The sequence below is a fragment of the Pistacia vera genome, unplaced genomic scaffold (assembly GCF_008641045.1).
Source record: "Pistacia vera cultivar Batoury unplaced genomic scaffold, PisVer_v2 Contig367, whole genome shotgun sequence".
NCBI lineage: Eukaryota > Viridiplantae > Streptophyta > Magnoliopsida > Sapindales > Anacardiaceae > Pistacia > Pistacia vera.
The window spans coordinates 297,330-323,526 of record NW_022196187.1 but is presented as its reverse complement, the minus strand read 5'-3'; the positions used below and the strand labels follow the sequence as shown (position 1 = coordinate 323,526).

The 26,197-nt window shown below is 33.5% G+C and overlaps 4 protein-coding genes and 1 long non-coding RNA gene across 11 annotated transcripts; 4 read left to right on the top strand and 1 right to left on the bottom strand.

The window, feature by feature from the left end:
* The first annotated feature begins 845 nt into the window (after positions 1–845).
* LOC116140254 lies at positions 846–2,329 on the top strand. Its single transcript, XR_004129582.1, has 3 exons — positions 846–1,344; positions 1,498–1,568; positions 2,243–2,329. It is a non-coding gene; the product is annotated as an uncharacterized LOC116140254 (long non-coding RNA).
* Positions 2,330–2,373: 44 nt separating this feature from the next.
* LOC116140260 (protein ACCELERATED CELL DEATH 6-like) lies at positions 2,374–5,905 on the top strand. Of its 4 annotated transcripts, none has more exons than XM_031425898.1 (5): positions 2,374–3,060; positions 3,600–3,752; positions 4,288–4,374; positions 4,593–5,020; positions 5,097–5,905. In XM_031425898.1, exons 4-5 carry the CDS (start codon positions 4,625–4,627, stop codon positions 5,712–5,714), a joined length of 1,014 nt encoding a protein of 337 aa, XP_031281758.1. In that variant the 5' UTR covers positions 2,374–3,060; positions 3,600–3,752; positions 4,288–4,374; positions 4,593–4,624; the 3' UTR covers positions 5,715–5,905. The 4 variants fall into 3 exon arrangements, 2 of the variants coding, with proteins under 2 accessions (XP_031281758.1, XP_031281759.1); XR_004129584.1 differs by having other exon boundaries at positions 4,908–5,020; XM_031425899.1 differs by lacking the exons at positions 4,593–5,020; positions 5,097–5,905 and having other exon boundaries at positions 4,288–4,505.
* Positions 5,010–19,458, top strand: LOC116140261 (protein ACCELERATED CELL DEATH 6-like). 4 transcript variants are annotated; one of them, XM_031425904.1, is made up of 3 exons: positions 17,987–18,151; positions 18,389–19,077; positions 19,185–19,458. In XM_031425904.1, the coding sequence occupies exons 2-3, from the start codon at positions 18,628–18,630 to the stop codon at positions 19,287–19,289; spliced, it is 555 nt and encodes a 184-aa protein (XP_031281764.1). In that variant the 5' UTR covers positions 17,987–18,151; positions 18,389–18,627; the 3' UTR covers positions 19,290–19,458. The 4 variants fall into 4 exon arrangements, with proteins under 4 accessions (XP_031281762.1, XP_031281763.1, XP_031281764.1 ...); XM_031425902.1 differs by lacking the exon at positions 17,987–18,151 and adding an exon at positions 5,010–5,050 and having other exon boundaries at positions 18,567–19,458; XM_031425903.1 differs by lacking the exon at positions 17,987–18,151 and adding an exon at positions 16,271–16,438 and having other exon boundaries at positions 18,614–19,458.
* LOC116140259 (ubiquitin-conjugating enzyme E2-20 kDa-like) lies at positions 11,432–13,845 on the top strand. Its single transcript, XM_031425897.1, is given in 5 exon segments — positions 11,432–11,815; positions 13,193–13,400; positions 13,403–13,416; positions 13,508–13,571; positions 13,664–13,845. Coding segments are annotated over 5 exon segments (774 nt in total). The 3' UTR covers positions 13,768–13,845.
* Positions 19,459–24,087: 4,629 nt separating the features above from the next.
* LOC116140258 (TMV resistance protein N-like) lies at positions 24,088–25,813 on the bottom strand. The gene is made up of 2 exons (XM_031425896.1): positions 25,386–25,813; positions 24,088–24,862 (listed from the first exon to the last, which is right to left on the bottom strand). The coding sequence occupies exons 1-2, from the start codon at positions 25,811–25,813 to the stop codon at positions 24,088–24,090; spliced, it is 1,203 nt and encodes a 400-aa protein (XP_031281756.1).
* Positions 25,814–26,197: the final 384 nt, after the last annotated feature.

Sequence of the window (26,197 nt, the reverse complement as noted above, 5' to 3'; positions counted from 1 at the left end):
TGCCCTGAAGAAGTGGATGTAGGTAATCTTTCAGATTACTGAACCACTAAATATCTAGTGTTATTCTCTCTTTCCCTTATCTTTTATTTTGCTTAATCATTATTACTGTATGTTTGTGGTGGATGCTTGGTTTGGTTACGACAATATTTGTTCTGTGTTGGGTTTCATGTTAGAACAATTGACATTAATGGTTCTAATTTTGTAGCGCTTAAAACCATTAACAATTGTCTGTGACTTCACATCAATTGACCATGCATCAACTATATTTATAGTTCTATCAATGACACTTATTTTTGTTGGTTCTAAGAAACGATATTTTATTTATCAATGACACTTAGTTAGTCCCACTATTATGACTATAGAGAGGTTTTACTATATATATATATATATATACATATATATATATATATATATATATATATATTAGGTAATAAATGTGTCAAATGTCATTGATAGCGTGACTTCAAACTGCATTTTTTTTTTTTCTTGACACCCCTGAAGTTTAAGCAAAAAATAAAGAGCCCCGCATGTTTCAAAAGGAAAATCTTACACCTTTAAAATTGAAATACACTTTAGAATAATGTTTAATGTACTTTGGAATAATGTTTAGCAAACACCTTGTAATTTTTCTCATAACTGATTATTTTTACATGAAAATTTGAAGCGATTGTACTAAATATTACATCAATAGCAAATTGATTCTAAAATAATTAGTTTTATTTTATTTTTTAAAAGTAAATTCATGTCCTTTTTTTTTTACAATAGTCTATGCCTAAAAGATGATGAAACTACTTTATTATTTATGGAAAGAGAAAAAATTATTTAGATAAATTAACATTATTATAATTTATTTATTTGCTGTTGAATGTTGGCCTATATATACAGGCCTTTAAGTATGTCCGGCTTAACTTTGAAATTTTGTTTCACTCTCCTCCTGTTTGTCTTGAACTCCGTCTACTATTGTTCTCCACGTCCTTCACTTCACATTGAAACCTTTCTTTTAGCTACGAATTGCATATCCCACTCCCCAAAACTAAAACAGGCAAGTCTTTCAAACCTGTTTTTTTATTTTTTTCTATTTTTTTCTTTTGTGGAGTTCTATTTTCTGATTATTTCATTAATCCCATGTATTTCACCTATTGCTACCCATTTGTTTGAAAAATTGGACCCTAACCCCCACTAAGGACACCATTGTTAATCAACAAAATGACAGTTACCCTTTTTTAATCCGAACACCGAACGCTCACTACTCAGAAGGATGACACTTTGACCCTTGTTCAACTCGAACACCCAACCCCATGCGTAGCCATTGCTGTCGCCGGCGCCTCTAGCGGCTTCCTTGAGGTCAGTAGAGGCTTTGTCTATTAATATTTATCTATAAAGAATTGGGATTGACTAGAGGGTGGTTACTGGGGATCACCACTGTATTACTCACAAAAGCTCTTATAAAAATTCCACTATAATTCTTTCTAACAATATAAATTAAGCTTCTTGTAGGGTTGCCACGATGTCGACAGATGAATCCGTAGCATTAATTGTTTCTACTTCACCGCCTCAAGCTCCAGAAGGTAAATTTTGATGTTACCTGTTGAAATTATGTAAAAAGTGATAGATTTTAAATTGATTTAATCTAGGGGCGTAACCTGAAATTATTTTTTACCTGGTCTAATTTTTTGTGTTCCAATACAAAATAATTTATAAGTATGAGAAAAATTATAGTCAACCTTATCATATCACTAAATACGTGTTCTTAAAATTAGAGATTTTTTATTATAATTATAAATACTTAGAGAAGTTTTTAGAAATGCAGAAGTGATTTGAAGTAGAAACAAATCACGAAAATGAATTAAAATAATGTTTACAATAATTAAAGTTCTCTCTTGATAATATTACAAACTTTTATTTGTTATTATCTTCTTTTTCTTTCCTATGTGTTAGAATATAATTGCATACTGTAAGAGAATTAAAGAGTGATTATCTTAGAAGAGTTGAAAAAAAAAAAAAAAAAATTGAGAGATGGACTGATGGAGAAAGATATTTAAAATAATGAAAAATAAAAGAGTGTAAAGTGTAAAAAGGGAAAAACAAATAATTTTAAAGGTAATTGTATATTATACAAAAGATTTTTTTTTTTTTTTTTTTTTTTTTCATCTATGTAAAACTTGCTCTTGCCCATATATGATATATATTATATATACATAAATGTAATATCAGGAGACTTTTTCTTGTTTCAAATTGGCAGAAACGGAAATCAGAAGACACATAAAATTGTATCAAGCTGCACTACGTGGTGATTGGAAGTATGTGATAGATTCACGTAATATAACAGNTTTTTTTTTTTTTTTTTTTTTTTTCATCTATGTAAAACTTGTTCTTGCCCATGTATGATATATTTTATATGTACATAAATGTAATATAATGAAACTTTTTCTTGTTTTAAATTGGCAGAAACGGAAATCAGAAGACACATAAAATTGTATCAAGCTGCACTACGTGGTGATTGGAAGTATGTGATAGATTCACGTAATATAACAGCTAAGTTATCTGAGAAAGAAGATACCGCTCTCCACATTGGGGCTATGGCAAAGTCCTGTAAATTTGCTAGAGAACTGCTTCGTAAGCTGGATAGATTAGAGGATTTAGTTGTGAGAAATAAATCTGGCAATACGGCTTTTTGTCTTGCTGCTGTATCCGGAAAGTTGGAACTTGCCAAGGAAATGATAAAAGTTGCCAAGAAAATGGTAGAGGATGAGAACTATGGAAACTTAGAAATGGCAATGATAAAAGAGAACGAAAATGGAAACTTAAAAGAGGAGGAAACGAATAAGAAATTAAAAGAGGAGATAAAGAAGAAGCAATTAGAAGAGGTGGAAATGATGAAGAACAATGGAGAGTACTTAGCACAGGTGAAAGGTAATTGGGAAATGTCACCACTTTTGTTCGCAGTTCTCTACGGCAGTGAAGAAATGGTATATTGGCTTTATTATCTCACTAAAGCTTCGTTAAACGATGCTGATCGTATCGTATTGCTTCTTGCACTGATAACAAATGGTTTTCACGGTAAGACTGCCAATGTTACTCAACTTTTTGGATTTAATTACTTAATTAGACTTGTTATCTATGATACGTCCATTTATTGCAACTACATTGTGTTCCACCATTAAAGGCAAGCCCTCTTATTAATTAGATTAGTTGAAATAATATTGGATGAATATGAATCATCTTATCACACATGCTGTCATGTCATTTATGAAATTGGATCAAAATTATGGTAGTTGATCGAAATTAGTCGATCTATTATGACACAAGTGGTAGTTTCTTCATGTCTTAGAGAGAGTTTCTTGATCTTTGTGTGTTATAATATTAAGAAAGATATATAGTTTCTCAATAATGGAAAATTTTAATTTGTTTCTAATTTCTAGACATTCACTTGTAATCTATGGTATCTTGTGAGGGCACAGAAATGAATATTATTAAAATATATATCGTAAAATGTTGTTACTCATGTTCCAAAATTAATGCACAAAAATAATGATGCAATTTACTATTCATAATTAGTTGATTCTACATTACCATGATGTTGATTTTTGTCTTTCCAGAATTTGCGCTGCAATTGCTAGAGGAACACAATGAGTTAGCTACTGCTTATTATGAAACGGAGGAAAAGGAAACAGCATTACATGCCTTGGCTCAATTGCCTGTTGCCAATCAACAAGGAGTTTGGAAAAGAATCAAGAGATGCTTCAACCGATGTTAGTTCTCTCCAATCTTTAAAATCTTCACCATGCCTTGATTAGCTGTACTTTCGTTTTGGATTTTACAATCTAAATTTACATTGTCATGAATTGTGATTTAGCTGTGCAAGTAAGTATAAAGAAAGAAATAAGCAGTTGTGTTGGGCCATGAAGAATGAAGGATCGTTTGCTTGCATACCACATTCAGATAACTAAATTTCCTTATTACCTCCAATATATATCATATCAGTATTCTATTAATACTTTCTTACTTTTATTAAGACATAAGAAATAGTTTCTGTCTTGATTTCTTGATATTTGTTACTTTGTATCTTATAATAGATATTAAGAAAAAGTTTCTCAGTTTTGTGAAGATTTTTAAAATTGATTCATCTCAACATCTGACCTTTGGTGTCTTGTGAGGGCATATAAATAAAGATTATTAAAATATATATTGTAATATCGTGTTTCTAATGCTCCAAAATTAAGGTACACCATAATGGTTAATTTATCAATTCTACATTATCCATGATGTTGATTTTTGTCTTCCCAGATCATACGCTGCAATTGCTAGAGAAATAAGAAGAGTTGGCCAATCAACAAGGACTTTGGGAAAAAATCAAGAAATGCTTCAATCGATGTTAGTCCTCTCTAATCTTTAAACCCTTCAGCATACCTTGATTAGTTATATTTCACATTTTAAATTTATGCAATAATTAAGTTGTTAATTTATCGTTCACATTTTAAATTTATTGAAATATAGAGAATCTTATTCTTCCCTGTTCTTCAAAATGAACTTTGGTTATCTCAGCTTAATTTTTCTGTGAAGTACTAAAGTTGGTTCTACCAAACTCCCAGTTTTATGCAGTATTGAAAAGCAGTCCCCAGAAATGAAACTACTCCAACGCGTTTGGGATCTAGCTACATCCAGTCCTGACTTTGATAAGAACTCATGCATTTTAGAAGTTGCCCGAAAACAGATATTTGTTGCTGCAAAACGAGGAAATATCGAGTTTTTAAAAATACTTATTCGTGAATATCCTGATTTAATATTCCAAATTAATGAAAAGAATAGTAGCATATTCCAAATTTCTGTTAAGTATCGTCACGTGGACATCTTCAGACTTATACATGAAATAAGTTCAGTCAAAGATCTTATAGTTCCCATAACAGATGAAAAAGGCAACAATATCTTCCATTTGGCTGCGAAGTTGGCACCATTACATCGGCTCCATAGCGTATCAGGAGTGGCACTGCAAATGCAGCGAGAATTGATGTGGTTTGAGGTGAGTATCTACACCACTTTTTTCTGCACTAACTATTTCATTGGATCCATATTTCATAAAATTTATATAATTGTAGGAAGTGAAAAAGCTTATGAATCCATTTGATGCTGAAGCTGAAAATTCGTATAGGAAAACTCCTAGAGCTTTATTTAGTCAGGAACACCAGAAATTAAAGGATGATGGAGAGAAATGGATGAAGGACACGGCAAACTATTGCATGGTTGTGGCAGCACTTATTACCACTATGGTTTTTGCTGCAGCTTTGGTTGTACCAGGTGGCACCAGTGACGAGACAGGGACTCCTCATTTCCTTAAAAAAAGTTCTTTCAAAATTTTTATTGTATCAGATGCGATTTCACTGGTATTATCCACTTGCTCCATAGGAAGTTTCTTATCCATTCTCACTTCTCGCTACGCAGAAGAAGATTTCCTTGAGTCGTTGCCAAGACAGTTGCTTGTTGGACTTGGAACACTTTTGTTATCAATAGCAGCAATGATGGTAGTGTTTTGTGCAGCTATTTTTATTCTCTTCAAAGATGGAGTGGCATGGATTCCAATTCTTGTTGCTGCAATTGGTTCTTTGCCAGTCATCTTCTTCATTATACAACATGTGTGGCTCCTTATTGATGTGTGGCGTTCAACCAATGGGAGTAGCTCTATCTTCAAGCCAGGGAAGGGTACTCTTTTCTCCTAAAAAGGGAAGGCAATGAAGCCTTAGAAGAGGAGATAACTCAGTGTCTTCAACGAATAATGCCGTAGTTTGGGTGTATGCTTTTAAGATTTATATAGTTGTCCTTGTCCATCAGAACACTACTATTTCTTGTAAATAAATAAAAGGGACGAGCAATGTCTGGTATTTGAAATGCAGTAGAGGGCAATGAATAATGTCACAATTCTAAAATTTATTGTATTATAACTTTTTGTTTGATAAATAAGGGGTAATTCTTATTTTTACCCCGCAGTTTCCCTATATTAAAAGTTCCAACAAAAATTGAGGATAGATGAAGAAAAAAAAGTAGAAGATGCCAGATATGCGGGTGCAAGTTAATTTTATTTTGTGAATCTGTTTCTTGTTTATATCTATGGCTTAAACATTTTAGATTTAAATCAAGTTGCTTTTGGTCATGACTTAACTTGAGACAAATTTACTCCGCAGTTTCCCTGTATTAATGTTAATGTCTTTGTAGAAATGTCGATAAAGGTTTGTTTAATAGGTCATGACTTAATTTGAGACAAATTTACAACCCTTCATCTTAATTTTAATCCAATGGTTCAAACATGAACAGACATTACATATTACTCACACTCCATTATTTCCCTAAAAAGAAACTCTAATTTAGGATGTTTCACTTCTATTGCTCAACCAAGGAATACTTCATCTAAATGACAAAAACCTACTTAATTGATTTTATTCTTTTCTTTTGCGCGCTAAAACTGAGAGTAAGAAATTAGAAAACAATGAGACAAATTATTGATATAGTTAATTCAATTTTAAGTATTCTTTCACAAGATTTCTTCTTCACTTCAAATGATGGATAAGAAAATACAGTTGTTGGTATTACTCGTATGGAAAAGAAGTTTTGATGTGCACACAACTTTGATTCTAGGAAATTAGTGTAGTACAAATGATTATACGAAATTTAATAATCATACAAAATTAAGTTATTGATTTTGATCACTTCTTTGGATCGTCAATCTGTGTCCTTAAAAAGCCTCTATTGTACAATGGTGTCCCAACACGATAGAAGCTTTGATCATGATTTGCAATTTATTGCTTCTAAATTCTAGACACCACCCATGGGAAGCTCTTGTAACGATTGAACCTGTTGCTCTAGACGAATAGGCCACTTATGTTCCAGAAGCAACTTAGCCTAACCAAAGGTCAGACTTTGAAACATAGCCAAGGTGATAAGACTTCATATGAAACAGAGGAAACAAAGGAAACAGAGGAAACAGAGGAAGATAAAAAAGGAAACAGAGGAAACAAAGGAAAAAAAGATAAAAAAAGGAAACAGCATTACATGCCTTGGCTCAATAGCCTGTTGCCAATCAACAAGTAGTTTGGAAAAGAATCAAGAGATGCTTCAACCGATGTCAGTTCTCTTCAATCTTTAAACTCTTTACCATGCCTTGATTAGCTGTATTTTTGTTTTGGATTTTACAATCTAAATTTCCATTGCCATGAATTGTGATTTAGCTGTGCAAATAAGGATAAAGAAATAAATAAAGGGAGAAATAAGCAGTTTTGTTGGGTCAAGAAGAATGAAGGATCATTTGCTTGCATACCACATTCAGATAACTAAATTTCCTTATTCCCACCGATATATATATATATATATATATATATATAGAGTAATACTACATATACATCATTTTCATACAATATTTCTCATATAACATTATGTGGCAAGATATGAGTGGCTAATTTAAAGTTAAAATTAAACTTTCACCCAATCATATCTTGCCACATAATGTTGTATGAACATGGTGTATGTGTAGTATTATTCATATTTATATCAGTATTCTATTAATACTTTCTTACTTTTATTAAGATATGAGAAATAGTTTCTAGCTTGATTTCTTTATATTTGTTAGTTTGTATCTTATAATAGAAATTAAGGAAGAGTTTCTCAGTTTTGTGAAGATTTTTAAAATTGATTCATCTCAACATCTGACCTTTGGTGTCTTGTGAGGGCACATAAATAAAGATTATTAAAATATATATTGTAATATCATGTTTGTAATACTCCAAAATTAATATACAAATAATAATTAAAGGTGGTTATAGTATGAAGGGAGATGATACTAGAACAGTGGTTATGGTCTGAATAGAACTTCCAAAATCACCTTCGAATTTCTCAACCTTTAGTGATATTACTGCCAGCATGTAAAAATGAGTGTAACCCTGTGAAAATACAAATATGTATAATATTAATTTACCCCCTATATTTGTGTTTTCTTTTTCAGTCCCAAAATTTTCCAATCCTTACTGTACCCCCAACTTGTGCTTCAATATTTGCAAAACTAACAAACCGCCCTCTGAAAATCTTTCCACCAATTATAATCTAATTCAAAACACAAAAATATAATGTAGGCCCTATCAATAATATACCAGCCCACTGATCAATTTCAAAAACTCAACCATACAATATGGGCCATAATATTTATAGACCAACCCACTAAAGAATAAGACCCAAAAGCCCAATTAACATAATTGTGGGCCTCATTTGCAATAGATCGGCCCGCTTAACCAACAACACTCACTAATTCAATTAAAACCCATTTACACATTTTACTTAACTACTTCAATTTAATCCAACAGCCCAACCATTCACTGGGCCCTAATAAGGACAGCTGGCCACCTCAACAATTAAAACCCAACACAGTCCTTACTCTCAACTTATTATGTTGGGCCGAGCCCATCGCTTCATTATAAGCCATCCATGCTTCCAATTTTTATCACACCAAAATTACAATTAGCATATGGGCTTGAAGCCTTTACCCACACCAATTTAAACTGGACCTCCTTTAATTTAGGTCCACCAATACAATTAACACATTAATCGAGTTCATCAACACTACTAAAACCACAAAATAATTAGAAAATGCAAACAATAAAATTAATCATCATTTAAAACCCAAACAATAAAATTAAATACAAAATGCAACTCCTATATCCATCAATATCCCATCAAAATTAATAAAATCCAACAATACCAAGTGGGTATCTCAGTATTTTATTATAGTTCAATAATTTAAACTCTTATAATCATTATCTTGATGACTACAAGGTGTTTAAATTAATTTTAAAAAAGTCAATACAGTGTCTTCCACAACCAAGTTGATTTAAACTTGTACCAATGAAAAAACACATTGAGAGGCACTAGTGTCGCAGTGCCAATGATGGTAGTAGTCTACTCCACTCAATAATCCAGTCTTTCTAAATCAACACACTCCTTCATTGCAAGTTTGACAGATTTTATTTCTGAACTTTATGCACTTTCTGCTCCAGTCCGGTCCCTCTCCCTCATGAAAATCCTCTAATTCGAAACCCACCATCAATTGGCAGCGTATTGGAACAAACAATACTTTGTTTTAGTGGCATGCAAAAACGAAAATATTCTACTTCACGTAAATATTAGAAAATTCTAATATGGCCCTCGAGAGTCGAGTGCATTGATGCCGATGATACAGACAGTGCAGTAACTTCCATATTATTTAGGGGGCGTTTGGTTCAGGAATGTTAGATTATTGAGAATATTGGATTACTAGAAAGATAGATTACTTTGGAAGATTACTGGAAATCTTTAAAAAAAATGTGTTTGTTAGTTGGTGGGTATGTTATATTAATATGTTTGGTTATGGGAAATAAATTGGTGGGTATGTTATTTAAATTACTAAATTGTCCCCCTTTTAAATATTAATATAAGATTATTTTTATTATTAATTTTTGAATAATTTTTTTAACCCCCAATATTTCAGATTTAGCTAAAACACCCCCGCTTATATAAAACTTTAATTTATGACAAAATCACCCCCACCTCCTTCCGTTGCCTGCCGCCACCGCAAACCACCGCCGAAAATCTCCAAAAGTACTTGTGAGTACCTCATCGTGACGAAGAGGCTCCGATATGGCCGTTTCTGGCCATATTGATGGTCGAAAACGACTATATCAGGCCAGATCTAGCTGTTAACGACTGGTTCTATCAATCTGGCCAGAAATGACCAGAATAGTTCTGGCCAGATCTGGCCCTATATGGTCGTTTTCGGCCATCAATTTGGCCGGAAACGGCCATATCAAAGCCTCCCAGAGTCTCCCACCGAATCTCGTTCTTTTTTGGAGACTCCGGTGATTTTCCGGTGGCGGCCCATGGTGGTTGGCTCTCTGTTGGCGGTGGTGGCTGGGTGGCAGTGGTGGTGGTGGCTCGGTGGCAGTGGTGGTCTGTATATTATTTTAAATATAAGGGTATTATTGTCCAAAATTTTAATTAAACAAGGGTAAAATTGAAATAGGATATTAATGTAAATTTGTTTTAAAGTAGGGGTATTATTGTCTAAAAATTTTATTAATAAGGGATAAAATTGTAACAAAAAATGATAACCCTGGTAATCTCAGAATACCTAAGAAAATGGAGGTAATCAGATTACCTCCCATATTATCAATAGTAATCACTATTGGTATTTGAAGATTACCGGTATCTTATATTACTTGACAATCAAACATGGTAATCAAGTAATATAAGATGACATTACCCTAGTAATCCCACATAACCCCCAACCAAACGCCCCCTTAGATAAATGAATATGAATTTAAGTTAACAGTAACACTTAAAAGTTTAAGAGCAGGGCAGGATGATGGCTTTGAGCTTTGAATGGTGATTGCTGTCATTTTCAGCCATCCACTTTTTTTTCTCTTTAATAATCAGTAAGTGTTTGAAATTTAAATGATAAAGGATGATTTATATAAGTATAATATTATATGTATAACATTTTTCATACAATATGATGTATTTAAAGATGATTAAATTAAAAAAAAAATTCTTCTAATTATCTTTTATTACATTATGTTATATGAAAAATGTTATATATATAATACTATTCTTTGTATAATTATTTCCCACCAACTTGTATTGTATTAGTGTTGGATGTAGATAGTCATTGACTATTGTAAATAAACATTAACACCTTCCCATATCATGGCTGGCAGATGACGTAACAGTTGCCAAATCATCAAAATGTCATGTCACTTTCCCCTAAATTAAATTAAAAAAAAAAACCCAAAATTTCAACAATAACACTACAGACACCAAAATATCAGTATCGAATTTTTGTATCAGCCTATATATAACGCGTCTCTTCATTTTTTTATAATTTTTTTCTAGTAAACGGCCGTCCATTAAATTTGGACGGGCGTTTACTTATATGTGGACGCCCCTCCCTATTAAAATAAAATTAAAAAATTTGTAAAACTTTAGGGACGATTGTCTATTAATTTTGGATGGGTGTCCACAAATAATGGATACCTGTTCTTTACCTAAATATGAAAAAAAAAAATTTGGGGATGCCCAAATATGAAAAAAAAAAAAATTATATTAGGTTGTTTGGATGATACCATGTATTTGCTTGCCATGTCAATCTAATGAGTTTGTTAAACTGTCTGCAGGTGGATGTCAGCAACACTAATTGACTTCTATATCAATGTTGTGGCTTTGTCGGTATGTTTAAAGTAGTTAATATTTGCAGTTCTGCTCAAAAGTTAAATCTGGGTTAGCTTCTTATATGGGAATCAGAGTGACTAATCAATACTCATGAAGAACTGTTAATTGGTTGATAACTTGCGTGTGGATTGATACATTTATTTAGTTTTTTACGGTGGAAATTTTTATCAAATTTACACCTCTCTCACAATACATGGTATCACCCAAACAACCCAATATAATTCTTCTGCCAAATCTCAATCTCGTCTCCTACTCATCGAAACGAAACAATGAAGATGTATATCCTGCTATGGGCTTAACTCAAATCTTCAATCGCAAGATTCAATCGCCACGTCCGGTGCTTGTGAGTGAAGAAAAAATGGTGTTATTGACTGAGAAGAATTTCAGCAACTTTATCACTCAGAATCAGCAAGTAATGGTGGTTTTTTACTCATCACAGTACTTCTGGAGAAATAGACTGTCACCAAAATCTTCAGCAGCGGCCATGAAACGTAAGGGCAATCTGGTGGTTGCCAAAGTGGATGCTGAAAAAGAAAAACTGTTGGCAAAGAAGTACAAGATTGGGAATTATCCTACGGTATATTTCTTCTACTACGGTTTCATAGAAGAGTTTTATATTGATCAACAAATTTGGTTACCTGAAGAGACCGGAAAGACTGAGAAGATAAAGCTTACGAAGTGCGAAGATGATGAAGAACATACAAAAGCCAAATGCATGGACGGGCGTCCAAAAATTACGGACGCCCGTCCAAAATTAAGGGACGGTCGTCCACAATTGGTGGCGGGCGTCCCCAAAGATTTTTTTTTTCATATTTGGGTGAAGGACGGGCGTCCATTATTTGTGGACGACTGTCCAAAATTAATGGACGGCCGTCCATAATGGATGGACGGCCGTCCCTAAAGTTTTACAAATTTTTTAATTTTATTTTAATAAGGATGGGGTCCATATTATATGAACCCCTGTCCCTTGAATATGGATGCCCGTCCATATAATATGGATGACGTCCATGTGAGTGAACGACCGTCTAAATTTAATGGACAACCGTTCACTAGAAGAAAATTATAAAAAAATAAAAAGACATGTTATACATAGATCGATACAAAAATTATATGCTAATATAGTGTTATTGAAATTTCAATTCCACCTAAATCTAATCTCTCTCCCACGTCAAACTGTCAACTTCCCTAAATTAGAAATCTCTCTCAAAATTGACCTACAAATCAGTCTTCCACCACCGTCATGCGCAACTCCTCTTCCGAAATAAAAAATTTCTCTCCCAAAATCCAATTGAAACTCTAGAATGGAAATAGAACTCAGCAACGTCATTCGCGACTCCTCTTCCACCACAGCGGGCTATCGTCTTCCACCACCACTCGCCACCGTCATTCGCGACTCCTCTTTTACCACCACATGCTATCCTTTACAAACCCACACGTTTCAGGCCACCAATCTATCCCCTTCCACCACCACCAACCTATCCTTTTCAAGGGTGAATCTTTGAGTTCTTGAATTGGGTTTTTAAGTTGATTTGATTGCTTACTTCTAAAAGTTGTTTAGGATTTTTGAGATTTTCTAATTGTTCATTTTTATATGTTTGATTGAATAGATTGTTGTTTGAACTGATGGCCTTGACACTGATACATAATTTTCTTTTTCTTATTAACTTCTAATTTTCTGTTTGGATGGAGAGAAAATTAAGAACCCAGAAATGGAAAGTTACGTTTTCACTAAGAAAAATAACTTAATTAAAATTTTAAGTTGCTTACAACTGAATTTATGCCCGAATCGGTGATCTATTTTCTTGTATTTTTATCTAAATTTCTGTTTGATTTCTGAGAAAATTTATAACCAAGAAGAGGAAGTTACTCTTTTCACCGAAAGTGATGTTCATATTACAAGGCTTAAAGGATTATATTTTGAATTTTCTTATCAGTGAATTCAATGTAATTTCAAACGAATGGAGATTCTGGGATATCTGCATTCTCTGAAGAGAACAACATATTCTGCTGGAAAGGTACATTCCATGGAAAAAAGACAGTTTCTGAAGGCACAAAGTACAAGTTATCCCTTTCTTTCCCAAGCGATTATCCATTGAAGCCTCCCAAGGTGAAGTTTGAAACCGATTGCTTCCGTCCGAATGTTGATGTCTATGGCAATATTTGCTGGACATTCTTCAGGTAACCTTACTCATTCTGCACTAGTTGTATCCTCTAGATGCATTTGTCTCTATATAGTTTTCATATCATGTCATTTGGTTTAAATTTACAGGATAAATCGTCATGGGCTTATGATGTGAGAACAATCCTGATATCCGTGCAGAGCTTGCTTGGATGTATTCAAATACTCTTTTCTGATTTTGGTGATTCTGACATCTTGTTTTGTGAATTATTCTTATGGTTTCTGCTTTTTCTACTTTATCTTCAGAACCAAACATCAGCTTTCCTCTAAATAGCCAAGCAGCACAGCTATGGAGCAATCGAGAAGGTATGCGCAGAGAGATGAAACTATTTCTATTGGTCATTTTCTAGTAACTCGATATGGGGTTTGTTTATTCATTGCCCTCTAAGATTGTTTTATATATTCAGAGTGTTTAATACTGATCGGTCTTACAGAAAGGTAAACGAAATATTAAACCCATTTGGTTCATATTGAAATGGTAAAAGAGAACAATGGAGAGTACATAGCATGGGTGAAAGGTAATGGAGGAATGTCACCACCTTTGTTCGCAGTTATCTTCCGCTGGGAAGAAATGGTATATTGGCTTTATTATCTCACTAAAGCTTCCTTAAACCATGCTGATCGTATCAAATTGCTTCTTGTTCTGATAAGAACTGCTTTTCACGGTAAGACTACCAATATTCTTTACATTGTTTGACTTTAACTACCTAAAAGAATCATCTAAAAATTTCATATATAATATAATGTGACTAGGTGAATATATAAAATTTGCAACAACAATAATATATTTAATTAATTTGTGAATACCACATTAGTTATAGTATAATGAGATAGGTGATATAACTCGTCAAATTAATCAATCACAATTTTTATATCACATTGTTTGGGACAAAGATCAGATTCCTACTTTATAAGTGTTACATTACTCAACTTTTTGGATTTAATTACTTAATTAGACTTGTTATTTATGATATGTCCATTTATTGCAACTACATTGTGTTCCACCATTAAAGGCAAGCCCTCTTATTAATTAGATTAGTTGAAATAATATTGTATGAATATGTATCATCTTATCACAGTACATGTCATCATGTCATTTATGAATTTGGATCAAAATTAGTCGATCTATTATGACACAAGTGGTAGTTTCTTCATATCTTAGAGAGAGTTTCTTGATCTTTGTGTGTTATAATATTAAGAAAGATACATAGTTTCTCAATAATGAAAATTTCTAAACATCTCACCTGGAATCTTTGGTATCTTAGAGAGAGTTTCTTGATCTTTGTGTGTTATAATATTAAGAAAGATATATAGTTTCTCAATAATGAAAATTTCTAAACATCTCACCTCTAATCTTTGGTATCTTGTGAGGGCACAAAAATGAAGATTATTAAAATATATATCGTAAAATGTTCTTACTCGTGTTCCAAAATTAATGGTCAATTTACTATTCATAATTAATTGATTCTACATTACCATGATGTTGATTTATGTCTTTCCAGAATTTGCGCTGCAATTTCTACAGAACACAAAGAGTTAGCTACTGCTTATTATGAAACAGAAAAAAAAAGGAAACAGCATTAGATGCCTTGGCTCAATTGCCTGTTGCCAATCAACAAGGAGTTTGGAAAAGAATCGAGAGATGCTTCAACCGATGTCAGTACTCTCCAATCTTTAAAATCCTCACCATGCCGTATTTTTGTTTTGGATTTTACAATCTAAATTTACATTGTCATGAACTGTGATTTAGCTGTGCAAATAACTATGAAAAATATCACTAAATTAGTCCATTTAATTATAAGCAGTTGTGTTCGGCCATGAAGAAGTGGTGAGAAACATATTTTTCTAGTTTATGGCAGCCTATATAGAAAATCGCATCTCTTATTCCACTTAAATTATATCATCCTTTAACGAATGAAGGATCATTTGCTTGCATACCACCAATATATATCATATCAGTATTCTATTAATACTTTCTTACTTCTATTAAGACATAAGAAATATTATCTCGATATTGGTTACTTTGTTTCTTATAATAGATATTAAGAAAGAGTTTCTCAGTTTTGTGAAAATTTTTAAAATTGATTCTAATTTCTAAACATCTGACCTTTGGTGTCTTGTGAGAGCACATAAATGAAGATTATTAAAATATATATATTGTAATATCATGTTTCTAATGCTCCAAAATTAAGTTACACAATTATGGTTAACTATTTGACGCAGTTTACTATTTATAATTAATTGATCGATTCTACATTATCGCAGATTATACGCTGCAATTGCTAGAGAAATACAATGAGGAGACTGTTTCCAATCAACAAGGACTTTGGGAAAAAATCAAGAAATGCATCAATCGATTTTAGTCCTCTCTAATCTTTAAACCCTTCAGCATATATATCTTGATTAGTTCTATTTCACATTTTAAATTTATGCAATAATTAAGTTGCTAATTTATCTTTCACATTTTAAATTTATTGAAATATAGAGAAGCATATTCTTCCCTGTTCTTTAAAATGAACTTTGGTTATTTCTTTCATTAACTACCATCTCAGTTTAATTTTCTGTGAAGTGTTAAAGTTGGTTCTACCAAACTCGTAGTTTTATGCAGTATTGAAAAGCAGTCCCAAGAAATGAAACTACTCCATCGCGTTTGGGAACTAGCTATATCCAGTCCTCACTTTAAGTCAAAAATTTTAGAAGTTGCCCAAAAACAGATATCTGTTGCTACAGAACGAGGAAATATCGAGTTTTTAAAAGTACTTATTCATGGATATCCTGATTTAATATTCCACGAGGACAATAATAATGGGTATATCATATTCCACTTAGTTGTTAAGTATCGTCACATGGACATCTTCCAGACTCTAACATGAAATAGGTTCAGTCAAAGATTTTTAGTTTCCCAAAAAGATCAGGAATGCAACAATATCTTGCATTTGGCTGCGAAGTCGGCACCCAGAACGTCTCCATAGCGTTTCAGGAGTAGCACTGCAAATGCAGCGAGAATTGTTGTGGTTTGAGGTGAGATCTACACCACTTTTTTCTGCACTAAACTATTTCATTGGATCATATTTCATAAAAATATATATTGTAGGAAGTGAAAAAGCTTATGAATCCATTGATGCGAAGCTGAAATTCGTATAGGAAAACTCCTAGAGCTTTATTAGTCAGGAACACCAGAATTAAAGGATGATGGAGAGAAATGGATGAAGGACACGGCAAACTATTGCATGGTTGTGGCAGCACTTACTACCACTATGGTTTTTGTGCAGCTTTGGCTGTACCAGGTGGCCCAGTGACGAGACGGGGACTCCTCATTTCTTAAAAAAAGTTCTTTCAAAATTTTTATTGTATCAGATGCGATTTCACTGGTATTATCCACTTGCTCCATAGGAAGTTTCTTATCCATTCACTTCTCGCTACGCAGAAGAAGATTTCCTTGAGTCGTTGGCAAGAAAGTTACTTGTTGGATTGGAACACTTTTGTTATCAATAGCAGCAATGATGGTAGTGTTTTGTGCAGCTATTTTATTCTTTTCAAAGATGGAGTGGCATGGAGTCCATATTGTTGCTGCAATTGGTTCTTTGCCAGTCATCTTCTTCATTATACAACAAGTGTATCTCTTTATTGATGTGTTGCGTTCAACCTATATAAGTAGCTCTATCTTCAAGCCAGGGGAGGGTGCTCTTTTCTCCTAAAAAGGGAAGGCAATGAAGTCTTAGAAGAGGAGATAACTCAGTGTCTTCAACAAACAATGCTGTAGTTCAGGTGTATGCGTTTAAGATTTATATAGTTGTCCTTGTCCATCAGAACACCACTATTTCGTGTAAATAAATAAAAGGGACGAGCAATGTCTGGTATTTGAAATGCAGTTGAGGGCAATGAATAATGTCACAAGTCTAAAATTTATTGTATTATAAATTTTTGTATGATAAATAAGGGGTAATTATTATTTTTACCCTTCAGTTTCCCTATATTTAAATTTAAAAGTTCCAAGAAAGAATCGAGGATAGATGCATCTATTACTCACACTCCATTATTTCCCTAAAAAGAAACTATAATTTAGGATGTTTCACTTCTACTGCTCAACCAAGGAATACTTTATTTCAATGACAAAATCCTAAAATATTTGAGAAACGAAATCAAATGTGAAACAAAGGGACAAGATTTATTATTTGATTTGAAGTATGTACGTCTTAATTGACTTTATTCTTTCCTTTTTTGCCCTAAAACTGAGAGTACTAAATTAGACAACGATGGACAAATTATTGATATGGTTAATTCAATTTTAATTATTCTTATTCTTTCACAATATTTCTTCTTCACTTTAAATTATGGATGAGAAAATGCGGTTGTTGGTATTACTACTATGGATAAGAAGTTTTGATATGTATACAACTTTGATTCTAGGAAATTAGGATAGTACAAATGATTATATAAAATTTAATAATCATACAAAATTAAGTTATTGATTTTGATCACTTCTTTGGATCGTCAATCTGTGTCCTTAAGAAGCCTCTATTGTACAATGCATGTAATATCATGTTTCTAATCCTCCAAAATTAAGGTACACAATTATGGTTAACTATTTGACGCAGTTTACTATTTATAATTAATTGATCGATTCTACATTATCCCAGATTATACGCTGCAATTGCTAGAGAAATACAATGAGGAGACTGTTTCCAATCAACAAGGACTTTGGGAAAAAAATCAAGAAATGCTTCAATCGATGTTAGTCCTCTCTAATCTTTAAACACTTAAGCATACTTTGGTTAGTTATATTTCACATTTTAAATTTATGCAATAATTAAGTTGCTAATTTATCTTTCACATTTTAAATTTATTGAAATATAGAGGAGCATATTCTTCCCTGTTCTTTAAAATGAACTTTGGTTATTTCTTTCATTAATTATTATCTCAGCTTAATTTTCTGTGAAGTACTAAAGTTAGATCTACCAAACTCTGTAGTTTTATGCAGTATTGAAAAGCAGTCCCCAGAAATGAAACTACGCCATCGCGTTTGGGAACTAGCTATATCCAGTCCTCACTTTAAGTAAAAAATTTTAGAAGTTGCCCAAAAACAGATTTCTGTTGCTGCAGAATGAGGAAATATCGAGTTTTTGAAAGTACTTAAAATCTTTGACTGAAACTATTTCATTGGATCCATATTTCGTAAAATTTATATAATTGTAGGAAGTGAAAAGCTTATGAATCCATTGGATGTTGAAACTGAAAAGAAAGATGGGAAAACTCCTAGAGCTTTATTTAGTCAGGAACACCAGAAATTAAAGGATGATGGAGAGAAGTGGATGAAGGACACGGCAAACTATTGCATGGTTGTGGCAGCACTTATTACCACTATGGTTTTTGCTGCAGCTTTGGCTGTACCAGGTGGCACCAGTGACGAGACAGGGACTCCTCATTTCCTTAAAAAAAGTTCTTTCAAAATTTTTATTGTATCAGATGCGGTTTCACTGGTATTATCCACTTGCTCCATATTAACCTTATCCATTCTCACTTCTCACTACGCAGAAGAAGATTTTCTTAAGCCGTTGCCAAGAAAGTTGCTTGTTGGACTTGGAACACTTTTGTTATCAATAGCAGCAATGATGGTAGCGTTTTGTGCGGCTGTTTTTATTCTCTTCAAAGATGGAGTGGTATGGATTCCCATTCTTGTTGCTGCAATTGGTTCTTTGCCAGTCATCTTCTTCATTATACAAGTGTATCTCTTTATTGATGTGTTGCGTTCAACCTGTATACCTAGCTCTATCTTCAAGCCAGGGGAGGGTACTCTTTTCTCCGAAAAAGGGAAGGCAATGAAGTCTCAGAAGAGGAGATAACTCAGTGTCTTCAACAAATAATGCTGTAGTTTGGGTGTATGCTTTTAAGACTTACATAGTTTGGGTGTAAATAAATAAAAGGGACGAGCAATGTCTGGTATTTGAATTGCAGTTGAGGGCAATGAATAATGTCACAATTCTAAAATTTATTGTATTATAACTTTTTGTATGATAAATAAGGGGTAATTCTTATTTTTACCCTTCAGTTTCCCTATATTAAAATTTTAGAGTTCCAAGAAAGAATCAAGGATAGATGCATCTATGCATATCGCGAAGAAAAAACAGATGAAGATGCCAGATATGCGGGTGCAGGTTAATTTTATTTTGTGAATCTGTTTCTTGTTTATATCTATGGCATAAGCATGTTAGATTTATGTTTCTTGAAGGGTTTAAATCAAGTCGTTTTTGGTCATGACTTAATTTGAGACAGATTTGCCACCCTTTATCTTAATTTTAATCCAATGGTTCAAACATAATTGAACAGAAAACAAAAAACAAATACAAAAAAAATTACATATTACTCAAACTCTATTATTTCCCTAAAATTTCTATGCAATTAATGTTATAATGCTTTTGTATAAATGTCGATAAAGGTTTGTTTAATAGGTCATGACTTGATTTGAGACAAATTTACCACCCTTCATCTTAATTTTAATCCAATGGTTCAAACATACTTGAAGAGAAAAAACAAAAAAAAAAAACATTACATATTACTCACACTCTAATATTTCCCTAAGAAGAAACTCTAATTTTAAGATGTTCCACTTTCTGCTCAACCAAGGAATACTTCATTTCAATGACAAAATCCTAAATTTTTTTGTGAAACGAAATCAAATGTGAAAGAAACATTGAATCAATGGGTCTTTACATCTTAATTGATTTTATTCTTTTCTTTTTTGCCCTAAATTGAGAGTAAGAAATTAAAAAACGATGAGACAAATTATTGATACAATTAATTCAATTTTAAGTATTCTTCACAATATTTCTTCTTCAATTTAAATTATGGATAAGAAAATGTGATTGTTGGTATTACTACTATGGATAAGAAATTTTGATATGTATACAACTTTGATTCTAGGAAATTGGTGTAGTAAAAATGATCACTTATTTAGATTGTCTATCTGTGTCCTTAAGAAGCCTCTATTGTACAATGCGCTCGGATAGCGGTGTCTTGACACGATAAAGCCTTGATAATGATTTGCAATTTATTGTAACGATTCAACCTGTTGCTCTCAACGAATAGGCCACTTTTGTTCCAGAAACAACTTAGCCGCTATCCGAACGCAAACATTCTCGAGTCTACAATCGCGAAATCTTGCTTTAGGAGTGCTCTGCGCATGCGGTTGTCAGGAGCTTTCTGGCTACCACTGTCAGATGGTATTGACTGCCTGTGACTGTCAGGAGGTGGTGCTGGTTTCGGCCATGTCATCGGTGGAACAAGTTCGAAGTTCCTGATGCTGCGTCTCATAAATATTGGAGGAATGCAATTAGGTGATGATGAACTTTCCGTTACTGGTGTTTGAGGAATGTCTTGCTCATAAACTGGACGAATCCCACACTGTTTCACATAACCTTCAGCATACAATGTACCTCTGGCTCTGGAGAGTATATAAGCAGCAGCATGAATGGCTAATACCCCACTTGGCCACTCTCCTTTAAAAAACCGCTTGCTTGAAAAATAGCCCAGCCAAAGGTGGTGATGATCAGACTTCACAGTTTTCGAAGTAGAGATGCTGAATTTGAATTTATAATTCCTTGAACCTATGCTTAAATGGCATTGAATTGTTGTCGCATTTCCTTCATGCGAATAACCAGGAACTTTAAATACCACAGACAAAGCGAATCCCATGAGTTCATTACATTTACTGGATTGTAGTTGGGTGTCTACTGATCTCTGATTACTTCAATCACTAAACCACTTTGAAATTTCGTTTCCAAGAAGACAAGTATGAAATTGAAGAGGTTGATATTGCGAAGATCGATAACAAAATTGAGGATCAGAAAAGCGATTCTGCAACATGAGCCATGATTACCGAGATTCTGCAACATGAGATATATAATGAGTATCAATAATAACCATGCATAAATGAAAAGAGAAATGCTGGAAATAAAGATATGCTACCTGTGGCTTTCTTAAGAGAACTAATTCTGTCACAATCTTTAAAATCAATTAACATAGACATTACTTCTTAATGATCCTACGTGATATTTATATACACACCAGACAAACCATTGCTTCCAAAAAAATTTACCATATATGCAAAGAAATCAAAATAGAATACCTTTTGGTCCTCCCAAGGATATTCAATACTGTGGGGAATAATTTAACGGACAAAACTATCCTTTGAGAGTGTAATTTCTTCCTTAGTTTGGTCAGGAGTTGTCTGTCTAGGAAGTGCTAGTTTTATCTCTGTTATTCGTGGGAGAAGTTCAAAATCAAATTTCCTGAAATTGTGTTTCATAAATACAGGAGAAATGCAATGTGATGAACTTCCCACTTTTGGAGTTTCCTCGATATTGTAACCAGGACCCATATACCCATTGTCTTGCTCGTAAACTAAATGAATCCCACATCCTTTCACTGTACCAATGGGCATCATTGTACCCTCGGATGATACATGAAAGGTAGCATAAACATGTATTTTGCCAGTTGGAAAGTTGTTTAGGGGAAATAACTCACTTGACAAATAGGTTAGCCAAATGTGAAACCAGGGATGGCAAATTTGAAATTGTAATCCATTGAACCTATGCTTAAGAGACCATTTATGATTATCGGGTCTAATTTATATGAATAACTAGGAACTGCGAATACAGCACACATGGCAAATCCCATGAGTTCATCAAACTTGTGGGAAGGTCCTACGGTTTCTACTGAATACCAATCACTTGAATCGCTGAACCATTCTGGAATTTTTCGTTCGGGAAGACAAAAATGAAATTAAGAAGAACGATTACAGAGATCCTACAACATGAAAGAGAATAAGTGATTACTTGAAGAATGATGCAAATGAAGATCATAATGTTGTAATATTCAAGATTATCTACTCACACACTAATAAAGAGAGAGAGAGAGAGAGAGAGATACCTTAAGCCAACGTTTCAGCAACGTAACTTCCAAGCTGTCTATCCTACCATGATTGTCAACCATTTTGAACAATTTAAAAAATGTAGTGCAATGTGTGCAGAAGTGCTTCGTTTCAGTGCACTAGACAATGTTTCCACATCCAACAAGGTACAGTTTTCTACACCAATAAAAATTATTCCTGTAGGAAGCTCTGGCAAAGACTGCAACTTCTGGCACTTCCAAGCATAGAATTCTAAGTTTCAAAAGTTGCTTGCTTTTCGGTAGACTAAAAATATTGCTCTGCTTAAATTTAATTCTTCTAACAAGGATAAGGAGCCAATATCATTAGGGATTGCTCCTTCCAAGAATTGCAATCACCAAGATCTAATATTTTTAGAGAGGAGAAAACTTTAGATGAGGCATTATCAAACCATGGAGTCTATGCATCCACGTAGAGCTAATGTTTAAGGCTCCTCAGCATACAAGGGAGGATGGTACTTGTCTATTGAAGTCCCACTTGCATCTAGCTCCTCCAACATGACTCCCCCAAATTTTGGGGCAATCGTCTAGTTTTGAGCACATAAAGATTAAGAATCTTCAGAGATTTCAAACCGTAGACATCGCAAGGAAAGTTCACAAGGTTTTTACAATGTTTCAGTTCAATACAATCAGCCTTTTGAGAACTCCAACAGAGGGGTGACCTCGAGCAATCTTGTACAACCTTAAGATTAAGTCGCTCAAGGTTGGAACCTTGTAAAATCTGGAGTTCTGATAAGCTTGCAGGAGTGACTGAGATCAATGGCTTTCAACTTCCCAAAAGACTGTAGAATTAAAAAGAAAAAAAAACAGAGAAATTAGTAATAAAAGAATTGGTTTGTAAGAGAGTAATACTACATATACAACATTTCTCATATAACATTAGTGGCAAAATATGATTAGCTGATTTTATATTAAAATTAAATTTTCACCCAATCATCTTTTGCCACATTATGTTGTATGAGAAAATATATGAGAAGTTGTAGTGTAGTATTATTCTTTGTAAGATTACATTTACGCAAAGAAAATAATTATGATATGTACCTTTGTGCCATCCCAAAGATATTCATGTGGCTATACACATATTTAGTTCAAAAGGTCTCTGGGTGGAAGCTTGGAGGAAAAGTCTTGAAGGTAACCTGCCAATCTAGAATTCGCAACTCATTAGATAGGTATTCAAGGTTCTCAGAAAGCTGAAAGTTGTAATTTGGAGTAGTCTCAGATTGCTCATGTTTGAAAAGGATTTTCCATTCAAGTATGTAATTCCCTCCTTTGGCTGGTCAGGATTATACATTCAACAGCAGTGTGTCCCTAGAAAAACAAAAAAGGAAAAAGAATAACTAGTACAGAGAATACCTAGAGTATCATCAACAAAAAAATGTTTGTGCTTTTCATGTTTACTATACTATCTTACGTTTTTTTCTCCAGAACACGATAAATATCCTTACATAACCATAATCTGCTCCATTTGCCAGGCTTATGAGGGTGCTTTTCACGAACAATTTCCCAGCCCATGACTTGTAGCAGATCATGCATCCAGAACTTATCATCTGATATGGCTATTAGTGATTTTTCAACAAGTACTGAATTCCAATATTAGGGTAAAACCCACAAGCATCTAGTATTTCCATTACTCAACCTTTATCCCTCCCTTTCAAGAAGCATGCTGTCTAAGAATATTTGCTTTTCTGTGTTCTTTAGTCCATCGTAACTTATTCTAAGTACTCTCAAAATTTCTTATCAGGATGTTCTTTTAGCCTATCCAAGGCGCTTTTCCATTTGTCAACACTTCTGTCACATAAAAATGATCCACAAATACAACAGCTAACGGAAGGCCTTGTGTGTAGTTTATGAACATGCTTTGACATCTCAAAATGTTCATGTGTAGGTTGTTTATGTTTGAAAGCCTTCATTTGTAAGAGCTCGTTAGCTTCATCATGATCCAATCCTCCAACCTTATAATATATTGGACTCCATGGTACTAGCAAATGTTCATCTCTTGTTGTAATGATGATTCTACTCCCAGATACAAACCAATCAGGTGCAGCAGCCAATGCTTTTAGTTGTTTCTTGTTATCAACATCATCAAGAACCAGCAAAACCTTTTTCCGATGTAGCCCTCTTATTATCAATTGGATTCCTTTCTGAACATCCAATATATTTGATTTTTTACGGAAAAGTACCTCTGACAGAAGCTGTTCTTGTAAACAAATTAGACCTCTATTTTGAGAGACTTCTCTAACATTGGCAAGAAAGCAAGAACCTTCATATTGATCTGATAGCCAGTCGTATACAACTCTAGCAAGTGTAGTTTTACCTATTCCACCCATTCCCACTATGCCAATGAAACGAACATTATTTGACAGTGGCTTTAAGTACTTTATCAATTTCTCGACACGAGACTCTACTCCAACAAGGTCCTTAGGGACATTAATTGGGAATGGAGTATCCAATTTTCGGGATATCATGTTAACAATTGTTTGGATAATTTCAGATTCATGGCTGCGAAGAACAGTAGATGAAACATATAACTAAATTATTATGTTGCAGCTGATATACTAAGAGTAATGAGTTACAACATAAAAATTATAATGACTTTTTTTAAGTCAGAAAAATAGAACATTGTACACGCTTTCGTACAAAATTTGAGCAATAACTAACATGTAGACTAAATTCAACTTTAAAATAGAGATCGTTTCAAATTATTAATGGGTCAACTTTTACTGATCCAATGCTTTGAACCCGAAATATGAACCAATTTGTATGAAATAGTGACTGTATTAATCTCGATCTATCACTTATTCAATTAAAGTAGGTTGTAAATCATATTTGATTATCCATGTATGCTACTTTGGCTAATGTCTGTTTTACTTCATACGATTATATTCCCTTCAAAAGGCTTAAGATAAAACAAAAAGAGAATTAATAAGAAATTTACTTTTGTGCAAGAATTAATAATTTTCAGTACCTGTCTTGCAAATGCTTTCCAGAAAGATTAGTTATTTGAGTGACATCTTATCTCCACCTTTCCACCTTTTGCTTATTCTCCCTGAAACTTTCTTCATGTTTATCAAATGCTTTCTTGAAATCTCCGGTCTGATTCCGTACATCAGATGGATTTACATAATAAAAAATTGGTAAAGCAGTATGTTGCTTCTCCTCTATGCACTCAACAATTTTTGCAAGTTCTTCTAGACACCATGTAGAAGAAACATAGTTTTTGGATAAAATTATGATGGAAATCATGGATTTCTCAATTGCACTCAAGAGCTCAGATGAAATTTCCTTTCCTCTCTCAAGTTCTTCATCGTCCCTAAACGCGAAAATTCCCTTTTGATCTAAGGCAGCATATAGATGGTCAGTGAAATTCTTTCTAGTATCTTCACCTCTAAAACTCAAGAACACATCGTATTTCCATTTACAATTAGAAGAAGAAAGAAATGAAGAGGCCATTGGAAACTGAGTTCTTTAGCTTTGCTTATTGTTATGAGAAATGAGAAAAGCCACTTCACTTCCTTCCTTTGTTAGTTACTTGGTATTAAGTCAACCGATTTTGTTTTTTTAGTCAAAAGTCAGAAACCCGGTACCATGAGCGCCAGCTATACGGCAGATATCATAAAACAGGGATTGTTTTTCCAATATAACCCCTCAACTACTAGGAATAATGAAAAAACCCCCCATCGTCTATAGATGTCAGAAAATTTCCATTACTTTAGACCCTAGTTAGTAAATACGCGTATAAAACGCGTATTCACGTATTTTATAAAAGGCTGTCGAATTATTTGCGAATTATTGGAGTATCTGTATAATTCTTGAATAATTCGTGAATTTTTGAAA